This window comes from Dendrobates tinctorius, unplaced genomic scaffold (genome assembly GCF_039654945.1).
Source record: "Dendrobates tinctorius isolate UK_male_01 unplaced genomic scaffold, ASM3965494v1 ptg000009l, whole genome shotgun sequence".
In the NCBI taxonomy this organism is placed as follows: Eukaryota; Metazoa; Chordata; class Amphibia; order Anura; family Dendrobatidae; genus Dendrobates; species Dendrobates tinctorius.
In genome coordinates, this window is record NW_027361677.1 from 7022472 (window position 1) to 7044320 (window position 21849).

Here is a 21849-nt window from a genome sequence, read left to right on the forward strand (position 1 = left end):
ACTGCGGATTCTGGTAAGAAAGGCTTGTTCCGTAGTGCCAGTAGGACAAGCACCCCCTGTAGGACTGTGTGATTCGGTAACTGCGGCCAGCTTGCGGCATGCCAACTTTATTTTTCAGGGGTAACTTGAGCTGCCCCTCCGGGTTCCAGCACCGTCAGCTGGTTCTCGTCAGAGCCTTTGGCCTAGGTGCCTCCATCTCGGTATCCGAGTTCCGGCAACGTCTGCTGGTCCTTGGTAGTGCTTTGTAGCACAGGTACCTCCTGCTTAGTAACCGGGTTCCAGCACCATCAGCTGGTCCTCGGTTGTGCCATTGGCTCTTATTCCTTCTGCTGCCCCTCTGGGTGCCAGCACTGTCAGCTGGTCCTCGCTATTTCCATTTGCTCTTGCAGCTTATGCTACCCCTCCGGGTTCCAGCACCGTCAGCTGGTTCTCGTCAGAGCCTTTGGCCTAGGTGCCTCCATCTCGGTATCCGAGTTCCGGCAACGTCTGCTGGTCCTTGGTAGTGCTTTGTAGCACAGGTACCTCCTGCTTAGTAACCGGGTTCCAGCACCATCAGCTGGTCCTCGGTTGTGCCATTGGCTCTTATTCCTTCTGCTGCCCCTCCGGGTGCCAGCACTGTCAGCTGGTCCTCGCTATTTCCATTTGCTCTTGCAGCTTATGCTACCCCTCCGGGTTCCAGCACCGTCAGCTGGTTCTCGTCAGAGCCTTTGGCCTAGGTGCCTCCATCTCGGTATCCGAGTTCCGGCAACGTCTGCTGGTCCTTGGTAGTGCTTTGTAGCACAGGTACCTCCTGCTTAGTAACCGGGTTCCAGCATCATCAGCTGGTCCTCGGTTGTGCCATTGGCTCTTATTCCTTCTGCTGCCCCTCCGGGTGCCAGCACTGTCAGCTGGTCCTCGCTATTTCCATTTGCTCTTGCAGCTTATGCTACCCCTCCGGGTTCCAGCACCGTCAGCTGGTTCTCGTCAGAGCCTTTGGCCTAGGTGCCTCCATCTCGGTATCCGAGTTCCGGCAACGTCTGCTGGTCCTTGGTAGTGCTTTGTAGCACAGGTACCTCCTGCTTAGTAACCGGGTTCCAGCACCGTCAGCTGGTCCACGGTAGTGCCATTGGCTCTTGTTCCTTCTGCTGCCCCTCCGGGTGCCAGTACCGTCAGCTGGTTCAAGAGGACAAAGAACAGGAAGACAACCACCAAGATGCAGAACAACAAGAGAGAGAAGACAAAGAAGCATAAAAAAACAAAGCAGAAGAACATTAAGCATAAGACTAATACTCTGAGCAAATGATATAATCTTATTTATAAGCAGAAGAAGACTAAGCAGTGTATGGGGGTGAGTCCGTTCCTCCTCGTGGTGCCCCTGGAAAAGGCCTGCTGCTGCAGGCCAAACTGAACGCGGACAAATCCTGTTGTAAATCTTTTGTGACAGGCAGAACGGAAGGTGTAAACTTCTAACTTTTCTAGATAACAACTACAGGAATGCCTGACACAAACAAGAATATGATGAAGAAGAATAGGAAGAAGATGAAGAAGTTGAATATGTAGAATAATAATTGTTGAATAAGAAGAATATGAAGAATGTAAGAAAAGGAAGAAGAAGAATGTAAAAAAAGGAAGTAGAAGAATTTAAAAAAAGGAAGAAGAAGAATGTAAAAAAAGGAATAAGAAGAAGAATGTAAAAAAAGGAAGAAGAAGAAGAATGTAAAAAAAGGAATAAGAAGAAGAAGAAGGTAAAAAAAGGAAGAAGAATAAGAAAGAAGAAGAAAGAAGAAAGAAGAAGAAGACATACATGTCTGGCAAAATATAAATGAGGCTAACATAGTCAATATCTTTGTAACTCCTAACGTCTTTAAAAAAAAAGTTTAATTCCTGCTATTCCATTTGATTGGGCTAAACCTCTATGGCTTTAATGTCTTCTCCACCTCCCCACCTCCCACAATACATTCTACATTATTCTTAGTTGTTTTTCTTCATGTAGAATTAACCTACAAGGAAAGAAAGGGTTTTTTTTAATTCCGATATTTTGGCCCCATTGACTTGCATTGGTTCCCGGTATCGGAATCGGCGATACCGATACTTTTTTTTAAGATCGGCCGATCCATTCCGATCCGATATTTTCAAGTATCGGCTGGTATCGCTCAACTCTAGTAATGAGTTCTTCCAGGCTCTGTGGCGTGTGATGCCTGGAAGAAAACCATGCCTCCGGTCTTCATTAGCGTACAAATCCCCTCTGTCAGTGCCCTGTGATGTGCACTGGTGGCACCAGAATCCCATCCATGTGCCCTGCAATAGCGTGATTACACATCATTGGCCTGTGGTTAAGACAGAGAGCCCTGAGAGAGTAGGGAGGTAGTGAGTAGCCCTTTTTAGGTCTTCAGCTGCCAAGGAAACCCATCTACACCATAAGATCACATCAAGATAGATTTCATCCTTAAGATTACATTTCTAGTTCCTAGAGATGAGCCAAGATCAGCTATAAATTTCATTTTATGTGTCCTATTTGGTGGTGGGACCATGATTCGGAGACAATAATATTTCTGAATATTTGTATCTTATTGGAAGAATAGTTTATTTTTAATAGACCAAGTAATCAGGATCACAAGGGATTATCCTTGGTGAACCAATTTACCGTACATCGGCACTCATGAAAATACAATTTATCTGCAATACCTGCAAGCGTATGATTATTATTATAGCTGTTACTGCAGGAGAAAAATGTTATTATACCATTTTTCGTAATTTAATTGATGTCAGGGGTGATTGTCTAGCAGAGATAATTCCCAGCAGACTGTGTAAAATGCTATTCACTTATGTCGATTTATATACATGTCTGACTCAAAAGGGTTGTTCAGGATTAAATGGAAGTTACTATGATGCTTTATCGATGAATGTATGGAACACAGCATGGCGAATAGTGCACAACAGCAAAACATGGACAGTTGTAGTTCTATGGAGATCATTATATGGATGAAAAGAGCTTAAAAGGGATGGCCTGGTTTCCATAAATAAAGGTAATGCTTTCTATAATAGTTATACAAATTGTAATACACCTATGGGATCCACGCTTCTTTAGAGACTGGGGCCTCATATGAATGTAGCATTTGCATCACATGCGCATCTCTCTCTATGACACATTGGCAAGGACCAAGAACCAAGGACATTGGGCTATCACGCAAGCACGGCAAGCAAGAAAAACAGGTCACACCAAAAGCCTCAGAAGCTTTCAGAGTTGTGAAAAGTCTAAATAATTCCTAATGCTTACAGCAAATGATTGGTTAACCAGCAGATCTAAGGGGCAAGATGGACAATATGCAAGTTGTAGATATCACAGGAGTTGGAAGAGCTGATTGCAGCTCAAAGAACATGATTAATGGCAAATATTCCAGACAAGTAGTGACAACTGAAGACAACAAGAACTAAATAATCCCCCACAACGTCTGTCTAACTGGACCTTAAAAGGCCTTGTATAAAGATGTCAAGCAATTTGTGAAACCCAGCATGAAGTACAGAAAAAGGCAGTAGCCATTGGGGAAGGAAAGCAACCCAATCCTGGGAATCGAAATAGGTTGCATAATACTAAAGATATTTTTGAAAAACCCATGTAAATGAATGGATGGAGCTATAGATGCTTAGCTACCTCTTCATTTAATGCAGCATAAGAGTGGGCCCCATTTGGCCATCAGTTTCTAAAATTGAAATAAATGACCCGAGGACTGCTCTAACTCTTGTATATTATTTACTGTACTGTAATTAAAGATGTACACTCTTCAGCCCAACCATAACGAAATCCAACCTAGGTTGTGTAGAAAGTGATTTTCTAAAATGAGCACAGGATAGACCATGAAAAGAAATAGAACCCTGTTTACACATGTGGTTTATGCTAGATAATGGAAGAATCATACCATTACAGGAGATGCTGGGAATCCAAATATCCATCTACAATCATAAATTACAATTGCAATAGGCAACGTATTAGGCCAATGTATTGGGGATGCAATCTTCAGTCTGACTGTGACGGCCAGGAAGGTTACGTCCGAGAGTGGACCCTCTGGGTCGCGGCGCTGGAGCTCCCGGGGCTGAGCGCGCCAGGTGGTACCGACCCCTATACAGGGGCCGTTAGGGGCAGACCCTCGGAAGACAGATGCCATGACTGCTAGAACCAAGAGGGGCGGGTCAAAGAACTGAGTGAAAGGTACAGGACGGAGGAAAGAATGCAGAACGGGGTAGGAAGTGCAGGTCAAGGTATAGAATGGAGACACGGAGTATAAGACTGGGCACTTGAGTACTGGACGGAGACGCGGGGTATAGGACTGGGCGCTGGAGTACTGGATGGAGACACGGAGTACAGGACTGGGTACTGGAGTACAGGACAGAGATACGGAGTACAGGACTGGGCACTGGGGTACAGGATGGAGACACGGAGTACCAGACAGGGCACTGGAGTACAGGATGGAGACGTGGAGTACAAGACAGGGCACTGGAGTACGGAACTGGGGGCGAGCACCAGACTGAAACAAGGCAGGAATAGGAGGAAGGTTACAGGAAGGCTCCTGCAACCCGGCCAGAACACCACAGGCAAGGCACACGATAATCAGGCGTCTCCACCATCTTGGAGACGCCTGATATAGCCTGTGCACAGTTCTCATTGGTGGCCTCAGAGCTCTGTGCGGGCGCTGCAGGGTTAAGGAACCCTCAGAGCGCGCGCCCACGCCCTAGAGCGAGCGCACGTGGCCCGCAGGCGCCAGGAGGACGGGAGTGAGGAGGAGGCGGAAGCAGCGCGGCGGGGAGAGGATGGGTGAGTGCTGGCAGCGGCGGCTACCGCCGCAGCCGTGACACTGACTTTAGGCACAAGGATCCAAATTAACAACTATGGTTTAAATATAGTGAATGTAGGGGTTGAAATCACGTTCAGGCCTTGGAGCCTAGGAGAGTCCAATTGGTCCCATTGGTGTCACGTCCTTCTGGGAGATCTGGGGTTAGGCAATCTTTACCCACTGTGAATTGCAGGTCTTCCATTTAGCCTGTGTGTTTTCTTCCTCATATTAAATTGACTTGCCTTTAGTGCTGAAGAGGTTAACACCACTCTGTATGCTAGTTAGAGATATGCAGCTCCATCACACAGCTGCTCCTGACCTGCTCATTGCCTCTCACTATAAAACCTCTCCAGACCTTCTCATTCCTGCCTGTGACAGTTTACTTCCTGACTTGATGGAGTTGGTGTGCTGAAGTTGGTTGCTGCTGGAGATTGTTGTATGTTGTTTTTGGGTGTATGCTTTCCATTATCCTATTCCCATTTGGTTTGTACATTCCTACACTTCCCTTTATTCCCCTCCACCCTTGGTGAGTGTTTTTGTATGTAAGTTGCATTTTGTCATCCTGGTTTGTCTTATGTATGCACACTAACATATCTGCCCCAGACCTCTTGGGGGAGGGGACAGCTTAGGACATTAATGGGAGCATAGTAAGGTCGGAGACTCAGACCTCTCTACCTTCAAGAGTACCCCCGGGACAGGGATAGTTAAGGACTCAGATCCAGGGACAGTTTGAGGCCCCCTCTTCCTTACCAAAGACCGTCACAGTGTGACAATTGGCTATATGAAAAGACCTATACTATTAACCCATGATAATTGATGTCCCTGTTGAATTTGCATTAGGGCCTACAAGCTTCAAGTTATGTCACTGCTGACAATAGCATAGATCAAGCCGGATCTTACATCCAAAATACAGGCTCAAAAATACTCAGCCGAGAATGGCCTTAGTGCCTCTCTTGACTCTTCCACTGCTAATACTCAGTATGGCTTGAGGAAGTCATTTCATCCCATGTCAACATGGTACTCTTCTGCCGTGTACCTGCAGGGATAATTTTCACATCAATTTCCTCTGGCTTCTCTTAATCCTCTCCTGAATGTCTGTAATAATAACGATAGGGGTCTTATAGGCCTTGGCCACAGATCCAGTGTTCCACTACTCCCGGATTAAACAATGTATTCTGCTAATTACTGGAATGGAAAGATCTAGAAAGTGACAAGGAAAACAGTTATATGTTTCTGTGATTTAGTGTCAACCATCTTTCACCCTAACTATCCCTGTCGTGGGGGTACTCTTGAAGGTAGAGAGGCCCGAGTCTCTGACCTTACTAGGTTCCTGTTAAAAACACCAAAATGCAGGCAAAGATGCTTACCTGCCAAGGCCACAGAACAAATGCACTAAACAAGGTGCAGCGGACCCATTAAGATGGCAAAGGTGCAAAAATACCTGATGAGGCAGCCAGCCTCCAATCAGGACATGGCCGCTTGGTATGACAATGCACAATAGAATCTGTATGTGGCAGTGTTCACATAGAAAACGCAAAGCATCTGGCTGAACCTATTAGTGACGCCCATACTATTAGATCAGGCGGGCCAGCCAGTGCTAAAAGATGCATACCGTGTGAACAGAGGCCAGGGCTGGACTGGGACTAAAATTCAGCCCTGGCATTTGAAGTTACACAGGCCCACTAGTCACATGGTGACTATATAATATCTTTGTACACTTGTAGTTTACAAGAAGTGAGAGGAGATTAACACGACTATATAGCATGTAGTCAGAGCTGTGCCCAGTATTTCAGTTCAGGCCTATTTATTGCTTTTAGGTACAGTACTCCTCCCAAAGCTCTGTCCCCTTTTGTATGCACGATTACAGAATTCCTGGCAGAACTGCTATCCATTGGGCAACCAGACCCCCCTGGTCATAGCTGCCCCTATCATACCTCCCAACTTTTGAAGAAGGGAAAGATGGACAAAGACTGCGGCGCGCTGTGCGCGCCGCTGCAAATTTGGCCACGCCCGGCCACACCCATTTCACAACTAGTCACACCCATGTCCACACCTAATCGCACCCATTTAGCACTGCTGATCACACTGACTGGTACTGAGGGCACAGTGGCTGGCATTATGGGCACACTGACTGGCACTAAGGAAGAGAGAAAACAGAGAGAGAGAGAAAAAAGAAAACAGAGAGAGAGAAAGAGGAAAGAAAGAAAGAACAGTGAGAAACAGAGAAAGAACAGAGAGAGAAAGAAAGAGGGGAAAGAAAGAACAGAGAGAGACAGAGAGAGCAGAGAGAGAAATAAAGAAGAAAAGAAAGAACAGAGAGAAAGAGAGGAAAGAAAAAGAAAGAAAGAGGGGAAAGAAAGAACAGAGAGAAAGAAAAAAGAAAGATTAGAGAAAGAACAGAGAGAGAAAGAAAGAACAGAGAGAGAAAGAAAATGAGGGAAAGACAGAACAGAGAATGAGAAAGAAAGAACAGAGAAAGAAAGAAAAAGAGAGAAAGAAATAAAGAAAGATTCTATAAAGATACTATAGCAGCCCGGCTCACATTGTAGTGCCCACCTGAGCCTCCCGGTGCAGGACCTATCATGATCCGCTCACATGGCCGGCATCCCCGATTCCAAGGTGATCCTGCTGTCTGCGCTGTCGGAGGAGGACACAGTGATGGATCTGAAGCATTCCTGGTTCCGTCACAATCTCCTCAAGAAATTATCTCATTTCCGGTCAGCTTCCAGCACATCACTTCAGGTGGAACATCATGTGTGTGTTTTAAAATGCTCCTCGGGGCTCCGCCGTGTACTCCTGTGTCCGTGGGAAAAGCCCGCTTTGTATGCTTTGTACACACTTGGCTCCGCTCCGTACATCCCGTACACATATGGCTCCACTCCGTACACACACGGCTCCTCTCCGTCCACCTCGTACACGCGCGGCTCCGCTCCATCCACCTCGTACACGCGCGGCTCCGCTCCATCCACCTCGTACACGCGCGGCTCCGCTCCATCCACCTCGTACACACACACGGCTCCGCTCCGTACACCTCGTACACACACACGGCTCCGCTCCGTACACCTCGTACACACACACGGCTCCGCTCCGTACACCTCGTACACACACACGGCTCCGCTCCGTACACCTCGTACACACACACGGCTCCGCTCCGTACACCTCGTACACACACACGGCTCCGCTCCGTACACCTCATACACATCCGGCTTCTCTCCGTACACCTCGTACATACACGGCTCCGCTCCGTACACCTCATAAACATCCGGCTTCTCTCCGTGCACCTCATAAACATCCGGCTTCTCTCCGTACACCTCGTACACACACGGCTCCGCTCCGTACACCTCGTACACACACGGCTCCGCTCCGTACACCTCGTACACACACGGCTCCGCTCCGTACATCTCCTACACACACGGCTCTGCTACATCCACACTGTAAATCCTGACCCCACACATACTTACTGTACCTCAACCAGCACCATGACAACAGCAAAGCAGCAGAGTCTTGCAGACACCAAGAGGCAAGGCTGAGCGCACATGACCTGTGATGAGGATGAGGTCACAGGAGGGGCGGAGTCAGGGGTGACATGTCAGGGGTCTGGACAAAGGCTCCTGATCATGTGACCCCTGACTCCTCCCCTCCTGTGACCTCATCACAGGTCCTGCGAATAGAGAGAGCAGGCAAAGCGAGTGCGACACTGAGTGGCTGGGGGGGGGGGGGGGGGGGGGGAGAGGGTCTCATGCTAAGGCGAGGATGGGGTGCGTGGGGGCTTATCTCCCTGCAGTGCGGGAGGAACTTGAAACTATCACCGCCGTGCTCGCAGAGGGCTGGCGGCAGGAGCAACAGTGAGCGCAGCGGGACAGCGGGAAAATGCCCGGTTGGTTATATTGCCAATCCGGGCCTGACAGAGGCCACAGTTTACAGAGCCATCTGGGCCCAGCTGCACCCTGAAAAAAAAAAAATACAGTGCAAAAAACACATAGCGATATATGTGAGGTATTAGTTTATATTATGGCCATAATATTTAAGCTCACAACCTCGGTCAAAGGTCCCCACTTTTGCGAGTCCCTACTCTAACAAGACAAACACCAAAAAGACTAGGTTAGATAAAACCACCAAAATGCAGGAAAAGATGCTTACCTGCCAAGGCAACAGATCAAATGCACTAAACAAGGTGCAGCGGACCCATTAGCGATGCCCATACTTTATTTTTTTTTTTTTTCAGGGTGCAGCTGGGCCCAGATGGCTCTGTAAACTGTGGCCTCTGTTCACACAGTATGCATCTTTTAGCACTGGCTGGCCCGCCTGTTCTAATAGTATGGGCATCACTAATAGGTTCAGCCAGATGCTTTGCATTTTCTGTGTGAACACTGCCACATACAGATTCTATTTTATGTGCATTATCATACCAAGCGGCCATGTCCTGATTGGAGGCTGGCTGCCTCATCAGGTATTTTTGCACCTGTGCCATCTTAATGGGTCCGCTGCACCTTGTTTAGTGCATTTGTTCTGTGGCCTTGGCAGGTAAGCATCTTTGCCTGCATTTTGGTGTTTTTATCTAACCTAGTCTTTTTTTGGTGTTTTTCTTGCTAGGTTCCTGTTAAACCCTGATCTGTCCCCTCCCAAACTCCATGAGGCATGGGGCAGCAATGTAAGGTAAACAAGACACAAAGACAAAACAGGGATAACAGAAAACCTCCATCATACAAACACAATAACCAACAATAGGGAGGAGGATAGGGACAGGGAGGAATAAACTAAATGGGAACAGGGACCAGGAGATAAACACACACGTACAACAGCAAACTACAGAAAACATCTACAACAACTCTACTCCAAACCACTTAGCTTTAGCACACAGCCAAGAAGACAAATCTTTCACCGGCAGGAACAAGAAGGTATGACAAGTTTATATGGGAAGAGGTAATGACCAGATCAGAAGCAGCTGAAATGGAACTGCATGTTTCTGACCTGCATAGAAAGGGTTGTTAACTTTTTCAGCACCAGAAAAAGCTAAATCTGTTTAATATGAGACATAAATCACACCATCTTCACAGATGTGACCATCTAAGTCCAGGTTTTCCAGGGGGATGTGACACCCTTATCACAATTAGCCAATGTATACATCAGCCTCCACTTTCAGGTTGGATACAGTCACACACAAGATGACTACCCACCCCAAAAATCTTGACTGGCAAAGGAGGATATTATGGACTTTCATTTCCTAAACTGCTCAGGTAAAATGAAAAGGGAGTTCTGATTTGTTGTTTTACTACAAAGAATTCTGATGAATGAAGACTGATGGGCATTATCATGGCCCACTGTAAACCACAGCCAGTAATATAAAAAATGTTAGCAAAATATGAAACCTGGCGCATAAAAAGCTAAAGCCTTAGGACATATTTTGTGGAATTAAAAATGTATACTGGACCCTTATACATTAAGAAATGGCAAGACTATTTCTTCTCTGTCCTCTGAACATGTCTGCTCCTGTTTTCCTTGGAGAGCAATTGTTGTCTTTTCCACAAATATGTTATTAAGCAGAGCGTCCCGGGAATCAGGCGGCTTCTCTGTGGATCACTTGACAGTGTTGGTGTGCAGACCAATTTGAGGCTGTTTGTGCACACATAAATCACACTACTCTACCATTGTGACATGTATAGCTAACGGACCATGGATGCAACTAATACTGATATCAGTATATATTGTATGTCAATGTGACACTAGTCCCATTTATCCACAGAGCTCCCTGCAGATTAGTTTATTAAAATTTACACCATGGGGACAAAAACATTGTGGCACCTCCACATCACACCTACAGGAACTTTTATTACCTCCAATTTTAAATCCATAGATGCTAGAATGGAGCTGGTCCCAACAGCTCCCACTCTTCTTTGGAGACTTTATATAAGATTTTGGAGGTGGGATTTTTGCCCCTTTATCCACAAGAGCATTTGTGAGGTCAGACAGTGATGTAGAGGAGAGGACCAGGCTCATAATCCCAAGCTACGCCGTTCTCCATTCAGCCCCTTCCTTAATTAAAATCAAAGTTATAGGCTCCGCAAAGTCCTAGCTTTTGAAAAAATGAGGGCTTGCTCAATCTGGTCAAAGAGTACAGAAATGGGGGCCAAAAATGCACTGGTCATTGGCCATCCTTCTTCTTTACAAGGAAAAACCCCAGATCCAACAGCCCCTCATCAGGTTCTGCTTTATCTAGACAGCCATGGAGGAGACTAAGGATATAATCTCCCATCAAGTTATTCAGACCCCCTCCAAGTAATTCAGACCTGGGAAGAAAGGGAATTTAATATGGGGAATGAGACTCCAATGTCCCTTCTTTTTCCTAGGAGAAAGCATGTGCAAAGTCTTAGTATAGAAATGGAATACTGGATACCAAGGAGGCAGAGCAGAGAGGTCAAGGAATATCCTTGATGCTGCCATCGGTAATCTTATTAGTAGACCAATTAAAATTAGGAGAGAGCCGTTTCATCCATGGCGGTCCTAAAATTCCAGGAAAGTCCACTTGGAGTATCACCTTCTTGGTGCGAAAACAAACATGGCCTTGTGAAATACAGGAGTTATTCAAATTTATCAGTTTCAATGGAGATAGTAGGGAGAATAAAGTATAAAGGAAAATTCATAAGCATTGTCAAAGTCAAGAAAAGTGTCAGAGTAGAAAAAACAGAATTTGATGGAAAAGGATACAGGGAAGTGGACAACAAAATAGTGGATACAGGTTAACGCTTTATGAAAGAGGGCTTGAAGGAAGCTTCTAGGAGCCCGTTAATCAGAAATCCTGGCAGATACTGAAGTGGCCCTCTAAACCCCATTTACGTTGGGGTTGAGTAATTTTGATTGCATCTGTTGTGTGACCAGACACTCTACTTGTGCGTTCATCCGTACTGAGAGATCAAGCACCACTTGGACTTTTTTCCTTCTGACTTGGAGCAAGCTGCATTATCAGACAATTTCTCAGGATCAAAACCAGGGCTGTGGAGTCGGTAAGCCAAACCTCCGACTCCAACTCCTCAAGTTCCATGACACCAACTCCGACCAAATCGCAGTGTTCGACAGACCTCCATGTAATGTGTAAAGGGGCTTTAGGTCAATAAGGAAGTGCCCCTGAGCGATCTAAGGTCCGCGTTGGGCAGGGAGAAAGGGAGGGGAAAAAGAAAGACGAGACCATTTCATGTACCCATCTGATCCAGAAGAACGCAAGGAGGTGCCGGTGAACACCGTCACGTCTGCAGTTTGCATACATACAAAAATACAAAACAAAATTAGGTTCTATACACACACCAATTTAGTTAATTGGCAATGTTGAGATCATGCTGAAAACCAGGGAAAAATATAAAATAAAAAGAGGCATCAATTCAATGCAAATAATACTTTATTTTATGTCCAATAAACCGGATAATACTTCGCCCTCACATTATAATAATATGTTATATTATCCAGGATGAGTTTTTTCCCCCGATAGATGAAATGATCTAATTGTATTAATATCTTTAGAGGGACTTTACACCTTCCCAATAAAAAAAAAAAAAAAAATGGCACATCTGCCCCTTGAAAGCCCAGCTGCATGGAGGCAGAGTCTAATCTGGGTGGATCACAAAACATTTCTAGCTTTTCCCTTCCTGTGAGTTTTCAGCTTCATAAATACAGAAACCTAATAAAACATGTCCCGGGGTATACGGCAGACAGGTCCCGGTGTCATACGGTCAGTCTGATGGATTCTGGATAACGATAAGCAAATAGTCTTTATCTAGAAGAAAATAACAGGAAAAAGATTAAAAAGTGCATAAAATAAAAGGCTCAAATGATTTTATGCATTTCAGGGCACATTCATGGATGGAACTGAAGCACTTTTCGTAGATCTATATCTGCGGTTGATGTAGGATGGATCTAGTACTGAAGCACTTTATATAGATCTATATCTACGGTTGATGCAGGATGGATCTAATACTGAAGCACTTTATATAGATCTATATCTGCGGTTGATGTAGGATAGATGTAGTACTGAAGAACTTTATGTAGAGCTATATCTGCGGTTGCTAATGTAGGATGGATCTAGTACTGAAGCACTTTATATAGATCTATATCTGCGGTTGCTGATGTAGGATGGATCTAGTACTGAAGCACTTTATATAGATCTATATCTACGGTTGATGTAGGATGGATGTAGTACTGAAGAACTTTATGTAGAGCTATATCTGCCGTTGCTAATGTAGGATGGATCTAGTAATGAAGCACTTTATATAGATCTATATCTGCGGTTGCTGATGTAGGATGGATCTAGTACTGAAGCACTTTATATAGATCTATATCTACGGTTGATGTAGGATGGATCTAGTACTGAAGCACTTTATATAGATCTATATCTACGGTTGATGTAGGATGGATCTAGAACTGAAGCACTTTATATAGATCTATATCTGCGGTTGCTGATGTAGGATGGATCTAGTACTGAAGCACTTTATGTAGATCTATAGCTACGGTTGATGTAGGATGGATTTAGTACTGAAGCACTTTATATAGATCTATATCTGCGGTTGCTGATGTAGGATGGATCTAGTGCTGAAGCACTTTATATAGATCTATATCTGTGGTTGCTGATGTAGGATGGATCTAGTACTGAAGCACTTTATGTAGATCTATATCTACGGGTGATGTAGGATGGATCTAGTGCTGAAGCACTTTATATAGATCTATATCTGCGGTTGCTGATGTAGGATGGATGTAGTACTGAAGCACTTTATGTAGATCTATATCTGCGGTTGCTGATGTAGGATGGATCTAGTACTGAAGCATTTTATATAGATCTATATCTAAGGTTGATGTAGGATGGATGTAGTACTGAAGCACTTTATGTAGATCTATATCTGCGGTTGCTGATGTAGGATGGATCTAGTACTGAAGCACTTTATGTAGATCTATATCTGCGGTTGCTGATGTAGGATGGATCTAGTACTGAAGCACTTTATGTAGATCTATATCTGCGGTTGCTGATGTAGGATGGATCTAGTACTGAAGCAGTTTTTATAGATCTATATCTATGGTTACTAATGTAGGATGGATCTTATACTGAAGCACTTTTTATAGATCTATATCTATGGTTGCTGATGTAGGATGGATCTAGTACTGAAGCACTTTATATAGATCTATATCTATGGTTACTAATGTAGGATTGATCTTATACTGAAGCACTTTTTATAGATCTATATCTGCGGTTGCTGATGTAGGATGGATCTAGTACTGAAGCACTTTATATAAATCTATATCTATGGTTACTAATGTAGGATTGATCTTATACTGAAGCACTTTTTATAGATCTATATCTATGGTTACTAATGTAGGATGGATCTTATACTGAAGCATTGGGCACTAGGTTACATCATGCAATGGTAGAAATGATAGAAATTGTGTTTCAAGGGGCTTTCCCACTAATAAGAGTCATCACCTAACCACAGGACAGGGGACAAATGTCTGATCATGATGATCTCCACCAGTGAGACTCCCACCAATAACCAAAAAGGCAGGCCTGAACCCCCTCGCTTCTCCTTGCTGTGAGAGTGGATTTAGTGGAGTGCAGGTATACAGGATGACACTCCATTTATCTTCTTAACCTAAGACTCTAAGAGAAGCATAGATCTGGCTCAGGAGCAGATCTTGCTTCATACCAGGTAGAGAGCGGCTGTGTTACACAGACAGCATCTGTAGCAGCTGGAGGGTGCTCCGATCGCTGCAGTGTAAACATTTAAATGCTGTTCACTTACTGACAGCAGTATTTATAATAGGTAACTGCATTATATAGTATTAATGATCAGATGATCGCAGGTTAAAGTCCCTTATGGGGACTAAAAAATAAAGTACAAACTGGGAGGGGGTGGGGACTTTATAAAAAAAAATAGTGGCATGTTTGAGGGTATGTTTCCACGGGCAGAAACCGGCAGCGCTTTGGACGCAGCAAAGGTCCTCCCAAGCGCTGCCAGCTTTTGAACGCCGGTGATTCCACATGTGTTCATTGAACTGCGCGGAATCAACACGTCCTATTCATTGAATGGGTGACTTTAATCTTGCGGAGACAAAGCGTCTCTGCAAGATAAATAGACATGCTGCGGTCTAGAAAGACGCGCCGCATGTCTGGTTACGCAGGGAAGTTGGAGGCATGAAATTCCATCCACTATGCTGTAACATCTGGCCACTGCAGGTTGGACGCTGCGGCTGTACGCAGCATCCATCCGGCAGCGTTTACTGACCGTGGAAACATACCCTTACATTGATTACCTATCCTTAGGATAGGTCATCCATGTCTGATCTGTCAGGGTCCAACATCCGGCACCCTCGCCGATTAGCTGCCATCGGTGTCGGTGGCCGCCGGCTGGAAGTACTCACTTGACGAGTTGCCCTGTCTACTTGTAGTGGCTGGGGCTTGGTACTGGACAACCGCCTCCTATTCAAATCAATAGGAGGTGGATGTGTGATACCCCTGTGACGGCCACTACAAGTTGAGACAGCAGCTTAGTGAGTACTTCCGGCCGGCGGCTGCCGCTGAGAACAGCTGATTAGCAGGGGTGCCGGATGTCAGACCCCGGCCTGTCAAACATGGATGACCTAGCCTAAACATAGGTCATCAATGTAAAAGTAGTGGATTTTAAAACAATGCCTTGCTCCCCACGGTTCTCAAACCTCTTTAACGGTATGTTCACAGTGGGCGTTTTTACTGCATTTTTTTCTGCAGCAAACCCTGATTTCTTGGTAGGAAAGAAGCTGCAGCAAAAACGCATGTTTTAGTACATTTTTGGAGCGTTTTTTTCATGTGTTTTTGGGGCTAACTTGTGTCTCTTTGTGCATGCTAATAAAGTTGAGTATATATAGCATACAGAGATAGAAGAAAAGCCGGTAATTCAGCAGCCGTGGTAGTGTAAAATCACAGCAGGAGCCGAAAGGATAGAAGAGATGGATTACATACAGTAAATACATATAGAACAGATAGATATATAGATGTCAGTGACAAATACAATTAGTACAGTGTGTGTGCAGCTTACTGTACATGTATTTAATTAATAAAAGATTATTTTTTGGGAAAAAATGGCGTGGGCTCCCATGCAATTTTCAAAACCAGCAGAAGGAAAGCCGATGGCTGGGGGCAGATGTTTATAGCCTGGGTAGGGGGTTATACCCATGGAGCTTCCCAGGCTATTAATATCAGCTATTAATATCAGCTCACAGCTGTATACTTAGCCTTTACTGGCTATTAAAATGGCAGCCCCCCCCCCCCCCCCAAAAAAAAAATGATGTGGGGTCCCCCTAGAATTAATAACCAGCAAAGGCTATGCAGACAGCTGCGGAAGGAGCCATGGATACTGGCCTCCCCCATAAAAACATCAGCTCTCTAAGATGTGCCAATTCTGGCACTTAGTCTCGCTCTTCCCACTTGCCCTGTAGCAGTGGCGAGTGGGTTAATAGTTTGGGGGGGGGGGGGGTTGATATCACCGTCAGGTGACATCAAGCCCCGAGGATAGTAATGGAGGGGTGTCAATAAGACGCCCCCATTACTAACCTCATAGTCACATTGTAAGAAAACACAAGACACCCAGAATAATGTCCTCTATTCGAAATAATGACACAGAAGACTCCTTTATTAATCTTAATTAAACCATATTTACCACCTCACCTAATCCCTGCAAAGCCCTCGATCTCCTGTAATAAAAGTAAAATAAAAGAGCTACAATACACCATACCTGTCCGGTCGTTGTGTTCCACGCAGTAATCCATACTTGGATTACGGCCAGATTTTCAACCTGGACAGTGCTAAGATGCGATCGTCTCAGCTGAAAACCACTGGTGAATAAGATGCTGCGGGCGCAGCCTCAGTGACTAGCGGTGACATCACTGAGCTTGCGCTCCCTCACAGCCTGAACTGCAGTGACCTCTTTAATGGCATTTTCCCCATGGTCCAGAGATCACAGCAGTGAGGAAGAGCAGGCTCAGTGACGTCACCGCTAGTCACTGAGGCTGCGCCCGCAGCATCTCATTCACCAGTGGTTTTCAGCTGGCACGGTCGCATCTTAGCATTGTCCAGGTTGAAAACTGTATGTCCCCCATATATGGATTACGGCGTGGGACAGAACGACAGACAGATATGGTATATAGTTGTTTTTTTTAATTTTACTTTTATTACAGGAGATCGAGGCCTTCGCTGGGATTAGACGTAATAATACAAAGGGAAAACTGTGTTTAGCCTTATTTCTAATAAAGGACTTTATTCTGGCTGTGTCTTTACCATACAACTATAGGATTAGTAATGGGGGTGTTTTATAGACGCTTCTCCATTGCTAAGCCGTGGGCTTGATGTCACCTGAAAGGTGACATCAACTCCACAAATATTACCCCACTTGCGACCAATACAGGGCAAGTGGGAAGAGTCGGGCAAAGCGCCAGAATTGGTGCATCTAATAGATGTGCCTTTTCTGAGCAGCTGCGGGCTGCTGTTTTTAGGCTGGGGGGGGGGTCAATATCCATGGCCCCTTATCAGCCTGAGAATACCAGCCGCCAGCTGTCTGCTTTAGCAAGGCTGGTTGAAAAAAAATGGGGGGGACCCCACGCCGTTTTTTAAAATTATTTAAATTAAAAAAAGCGTGGGGACCCCTCAATTCATGATAACCAACCTTGCTAATGCTGACAGCTGAGGGTTGCAGCCCCCAGCTGTGAGTATTGCCTGGCTTGTTATCAAAAATAGGGGGAACCCACGCTGTTCTTTTTTTTTTAAATTATTTATTTACAGCGGAGCGGCAGATGAAAACTCCCATCCGCGGCTCCTGCTCTCACTGTAATTAGCGGCTGTAGGTGTCAGATGATGGCAGCTGTAGTCCCATCAGCTGATACCAGTGACCAGAGGTGAGCTTTATACCCCCGATCGCTCTCGTTGTCTTTTGACAGCGTGGGAACCGCACCTCTCAGACGACGGGGATGAGCATAAAAAATGCAGCAAAACAACACTACACGTCATGGACGGTACCTGGAGCGACCATTATCTCGTGCTTCTTAGAACGGATCCTGAGGAACGTCAGATCATTCTGAGGGTCGATATCACGGACGGTGCTCCTAGCTTTCATGGAGAGCTGGTGGAGGAGCCCGGCATACTGCACTGTGGTGGAGTTATCCAGCGTGGTCCTTATGGGGATGCCTGCGAAGGGAGACAAGAAAAGGAGTAGAATCGCAAAACAAACAAACAAATAATCGCAGGTTCAAGTACACTAAGAGAGACGAAAAAAAAAAATTAAAGTGCGTTTTTTTTAAAATTATTATTAGCACAATGCCAGAATTGCTTTTGCTGATTTTGGCACCTGTTTGAAAAAAAAAAAGGAATGAAAGGCGATGGCCTAGGAGGAGGTAAAAAACCAAAAACTATAAAAAGGTGGAAATCACTAAGAGGTGACGGGCATCTCCCTCTATAACCACTGATGGCTTTTCTTTTAGCTCACATTATCTTTTTTTTCCAACCCCCCCCCCCCAAAGAAAAGAAATAAAAGATGCGCTGTGATTGGTTGCTATGGGTCACAAATTTAAAAAAAAAAAAGAGTTCTAAGTTTAAGCATTGTCATGAACTTATTTTTAACGGGATATTGTCATTTAGTAAGTGCAAGCCGGTATATTCCACAACTTAAAAGGGAGTGTTAGCACAGAATGACTGTACAAACGAAGAGCCGTCGCTCGGTGCTTCATGGTGGGTCCAGTCATTTATATCCGCCTCCCCGAAATCTCCACCCTCCTTTGATGGACAGCTCTGGCTTCATCGAGCCAGATGGAAAACAAGCAGTGGTGCAGGAGCTGGGTTATGCCCAGAGTGTGGGGGCACAGGGCACCACTCCCCAGGGTGGTCCGGCGAAACGGGCGCGTCGCTCTAGGGCGGTCCAGCGGCACGGGGCGCGTCACTTTATGGAGGTCCGGTGGCACGGGGCGCGTCGCTCTAAGGCGGTCCTTCGCTCTAGGGCGGTCCGGAGGAACGGTGCGCGTCGCTCTAGGGCGGTCTGGAGGCACGGGGCGCGTCACTTTATGGAGGTCCGGCGGCACGGGGCGCGTCGCTCTAAGGCCGTCCTTCGCTCTAGGGCGGTCCGGAGGAACGGTGCGCGTCGCTCTAGGGCGGTCCGGAGGCACGGGGCGCGTCACTTTATGGAGGTCCGGCGGCACGGGGCGCGTCGCTCTAAGGCGGTCCTTCGCTCTAGGGCGGTCCGGAGGAACGGTGCGCGTCGCTCTAGGGCGGTCCGGAGGCACGGGGCGCGTCACTTTATGGAGATCCGGCAGCACGGGGCGCGTCGCTCTAGGGCGGTCCGGAGGAACGGTGCGCGTCGCTCTAGGGCGGTCCGGAGGCACGGGGCGCGTCACTTTATGGAGGTCCGGCGGCACGGGGCGCGTCGCTCTAAGGCGGTCCTTCGCTCTAGGGCGGTCCGGAGGAACGGTGCGCGTCGCTCTAGGGCGGTCCGGAGGCACGGGGCGCATCACTTTATAGAGGTCCGGCGGCACGGGGCGCGTCGCTCTAAGGCGGTCCTTCGCTCTAGGGCGGTCCGGAGGAACGGTGCGCGTCGCTCTAGGGCGGTCCGGAGGCACGGGGCGCGTCACTTTATGGAGATCCGGCGGCACGGGGCGCGTCGCTCTAGGGCGGTCCAGAGGAACGGTGCGCGTCGCTCTAGGGCGGTCCGGAGGCACGGGGCGCGTCACTTTATAGAGGTCCGGCGGCACGGGGTGCGTCACTTTATAGAGGTCCGGCGGCACGGGGCGCGTTGCTCTAGGGCGGTCCGGAGGCACGGGGCACGTCGCTTTAGGGCGGTTCGGAGGCACGGGGCGCGTTGCTCTAGGGCGGTCCGGAGGCACGGGGCGCGTCACTTTATAGAGGTCCGGAGGCACGGGGCACGTCGCTTTAGGGCGGTCCGGAGGCACGGGGCGCGTTGCTCTAGGGCGGTCCTTAGCTCCAGGGCGGTCTGTAGGCACGGGGTGCGTCGCTCTAGGGTGGTCCGGAGGCACGCCGCTCCAGAATGGGATAAATCCCAGCAGTCCCGCCTTACCCTCCGCGTTCACTACGATGGTCCCGATCACTCCTTTCTGGGACTGAATCCTCTTCAGTGTTTCTTCTACCTCTGACTGCAAATAAATAAAGCGATCCGGGAGTTAGGAGTTAATAGAGCAACCCCAGCTCCGGCGGCCCCGGGAGCCCCGCTCTCACCATCCTGCCTCTGCTGCAGCACACGGCGACTGACAACTAAGCAGCGCTTCTCCGGTTACTATGGGAACCATGGGAACACCGGAAACGACGTCAGGACGGGGCGAGGAGAGGGCGCGGTCACCAGGAGGTAATCACGTGGTGCGCCCGCTCGGCGTTAGGGATTTGCCGCCTCTGCTGGTCACTGTGGAGTAGTGCAGGGAAGTGTCATGGAGCCGGCGGGCAACTGATGAAAACGCGTTATTGCGTCAGTAAGTGCGAACACTCCTCACCCGGGAAGAAGAGAATCATGGGGAGATGGGGGAGTGTGTGCGGAAAATGGGGGCTACCCAAGAAACACCACAAAACACTTATGGGGTCCGAAGTAGAAGCCCCAAATAGTGTGCGAGCCGAAGACGCAGCGACGTACCTCCCCCACACGTGCACCCCCATAATACCTCCCCCACACGTGCACCCCCATAATACCTCCCCCACACGTGCACCCCCATAATACCTCCCCCACACGTGCACCCCATAATACCTCCCCCACAAGTGCACCCCCATAATACCTCCCCCACACGTGCACCCCATAATACCTCCCCCACAAGTGCACCCCCATAATACCTCCCCCACAAGTGCACCCCCATAATACCTCCCCCACAAGTGCACCCCCATAATACCTCCCCCACAAGTGCACCCCCATAATACCTCCCCCACAAGTGCACCCCCATAATACCTCCCCCACAAGTGCACCCCCATAATACCTCCTCCACACGTGCACCCCCATAATACCTCCCCCACACGTGCACCCCATAATACCTCCCCCACAAGTGCACCCCCATAATACCTCCCCCACACGTGCACCCCCATAATACCTCCCCCACACGTGCACCCCCATAATACCTCCCCCACACGTGCACCCCCATAATACCTCCCCCACACGTGCACCCCCATAATACCTCCCCCACAAGTGCACCCCCATAATACCTCCCCCACAAGTGCACCCCCATAATACCTCCCCCACACGTGCACCCCCATAATACCTCCCCCACACGTGCACCCCATAATACCTCCCCCACAAGTGCACCCCCATAATACCTCCCCCACACGTGCACCCCATAATACCTCCCCCACACGTGCACCCCCATAATACCTCCCCCACACGTGCACCCCATAATACCTCCCCCACAAGTGCACCCCCATAATACCTCCCCCGCACGTGCACCCCATAATACCTCCCCCACACGTGCACCCCCATAATACCTCCCCCACACGTGCACCCCCATAATACCTCCCCCACACGTGCACCCCATAATACCTCCCCCACACGTGCACCCCCATAATACCTCCCCCACACGTGCACCCCCATAATACCTCCCCCACACGTGCACCCCATAATACCTCCCCCACACGTGCACCCCCATAATACCTCCCCCACACGTGCACCCCATAATACCTCCCCCACAAGTGCACCCCCATAATACCTCCCCCGCACGTGCACCCCATAATACCTCCCCCACACGTGCACCCCCATAATACCTCCCCCACACGTGCACCCCCATAATACCTCCCCCACAAGTGCACCCCCATAATACCTCCCCCACACGTGCACCCCATAATACCTCCCCCACAAGTGCATCCCCATAATACCTCCCCCACACGTGCACCCCCATAATACCTCCCCCACACGTGCACCCCCATAATACCTCCCCCACATGTGCACCCCATAATACCTCCCCCACATGTGCACCCAATAATACCTCCCCCACACGTGCACCCCATAATACCTCCCCCACAAGTGCACCCCCATAATACCTCCCCCACAAGTGCACCCCCATAATA

General features: G+C 47.8%; 1 protein-coding gene across 1 annotated transcript; it reads right to left on the reverse strand.

Moving 5' to 3' along the window:
- Nucleotides 1–12180: 12180 nt before the first annotated feature.
- On the reverse strand, nt 12181–20133 carry DYNLRB2 (dynein light chain roadblock-type 2). Its single transcript, XM_073582608.1, has 4 exons — nt 20032–20133; nt 19874–19949; nt 17830–17997; nt 12181–12573 (listed from the first exon to the last, which is right to left on the reverse strand). The coding sequence occupies exons 1-4, from the start codon at nt 20032–20034 to the stop codon at nt 12530–12532; spliced, it is 291 nt and encodes a 96-aa protein (XP_073438709.1). The 5' UTR covers nt 20035–20133; the 3' UTR covers nt 12181–12529.
- Nucleotides 20134–21849: the final 1716 nt, after the last annotated feature.

Excerpts from the sequence above, each read along its gene's own strand:
- DYNLRB2 (XM_073582608.1), bottom strand. Across the intron at positions 17,998-19,873 it reads CATCGTAGTGAACGCGGAGG|GCATCCCCATAAGGACCACG; the intron begins GTAAGGCGGGAC and ends CTCCCTTCGCAG. Across the intron at positions 12,574-17,829 it reads CGAGATAATGGTCGCTCCAG|ATAAAGACTATTTGCTTATC; the intron begins GTACCGTCCATG and ends ATTTTCTTCTAG.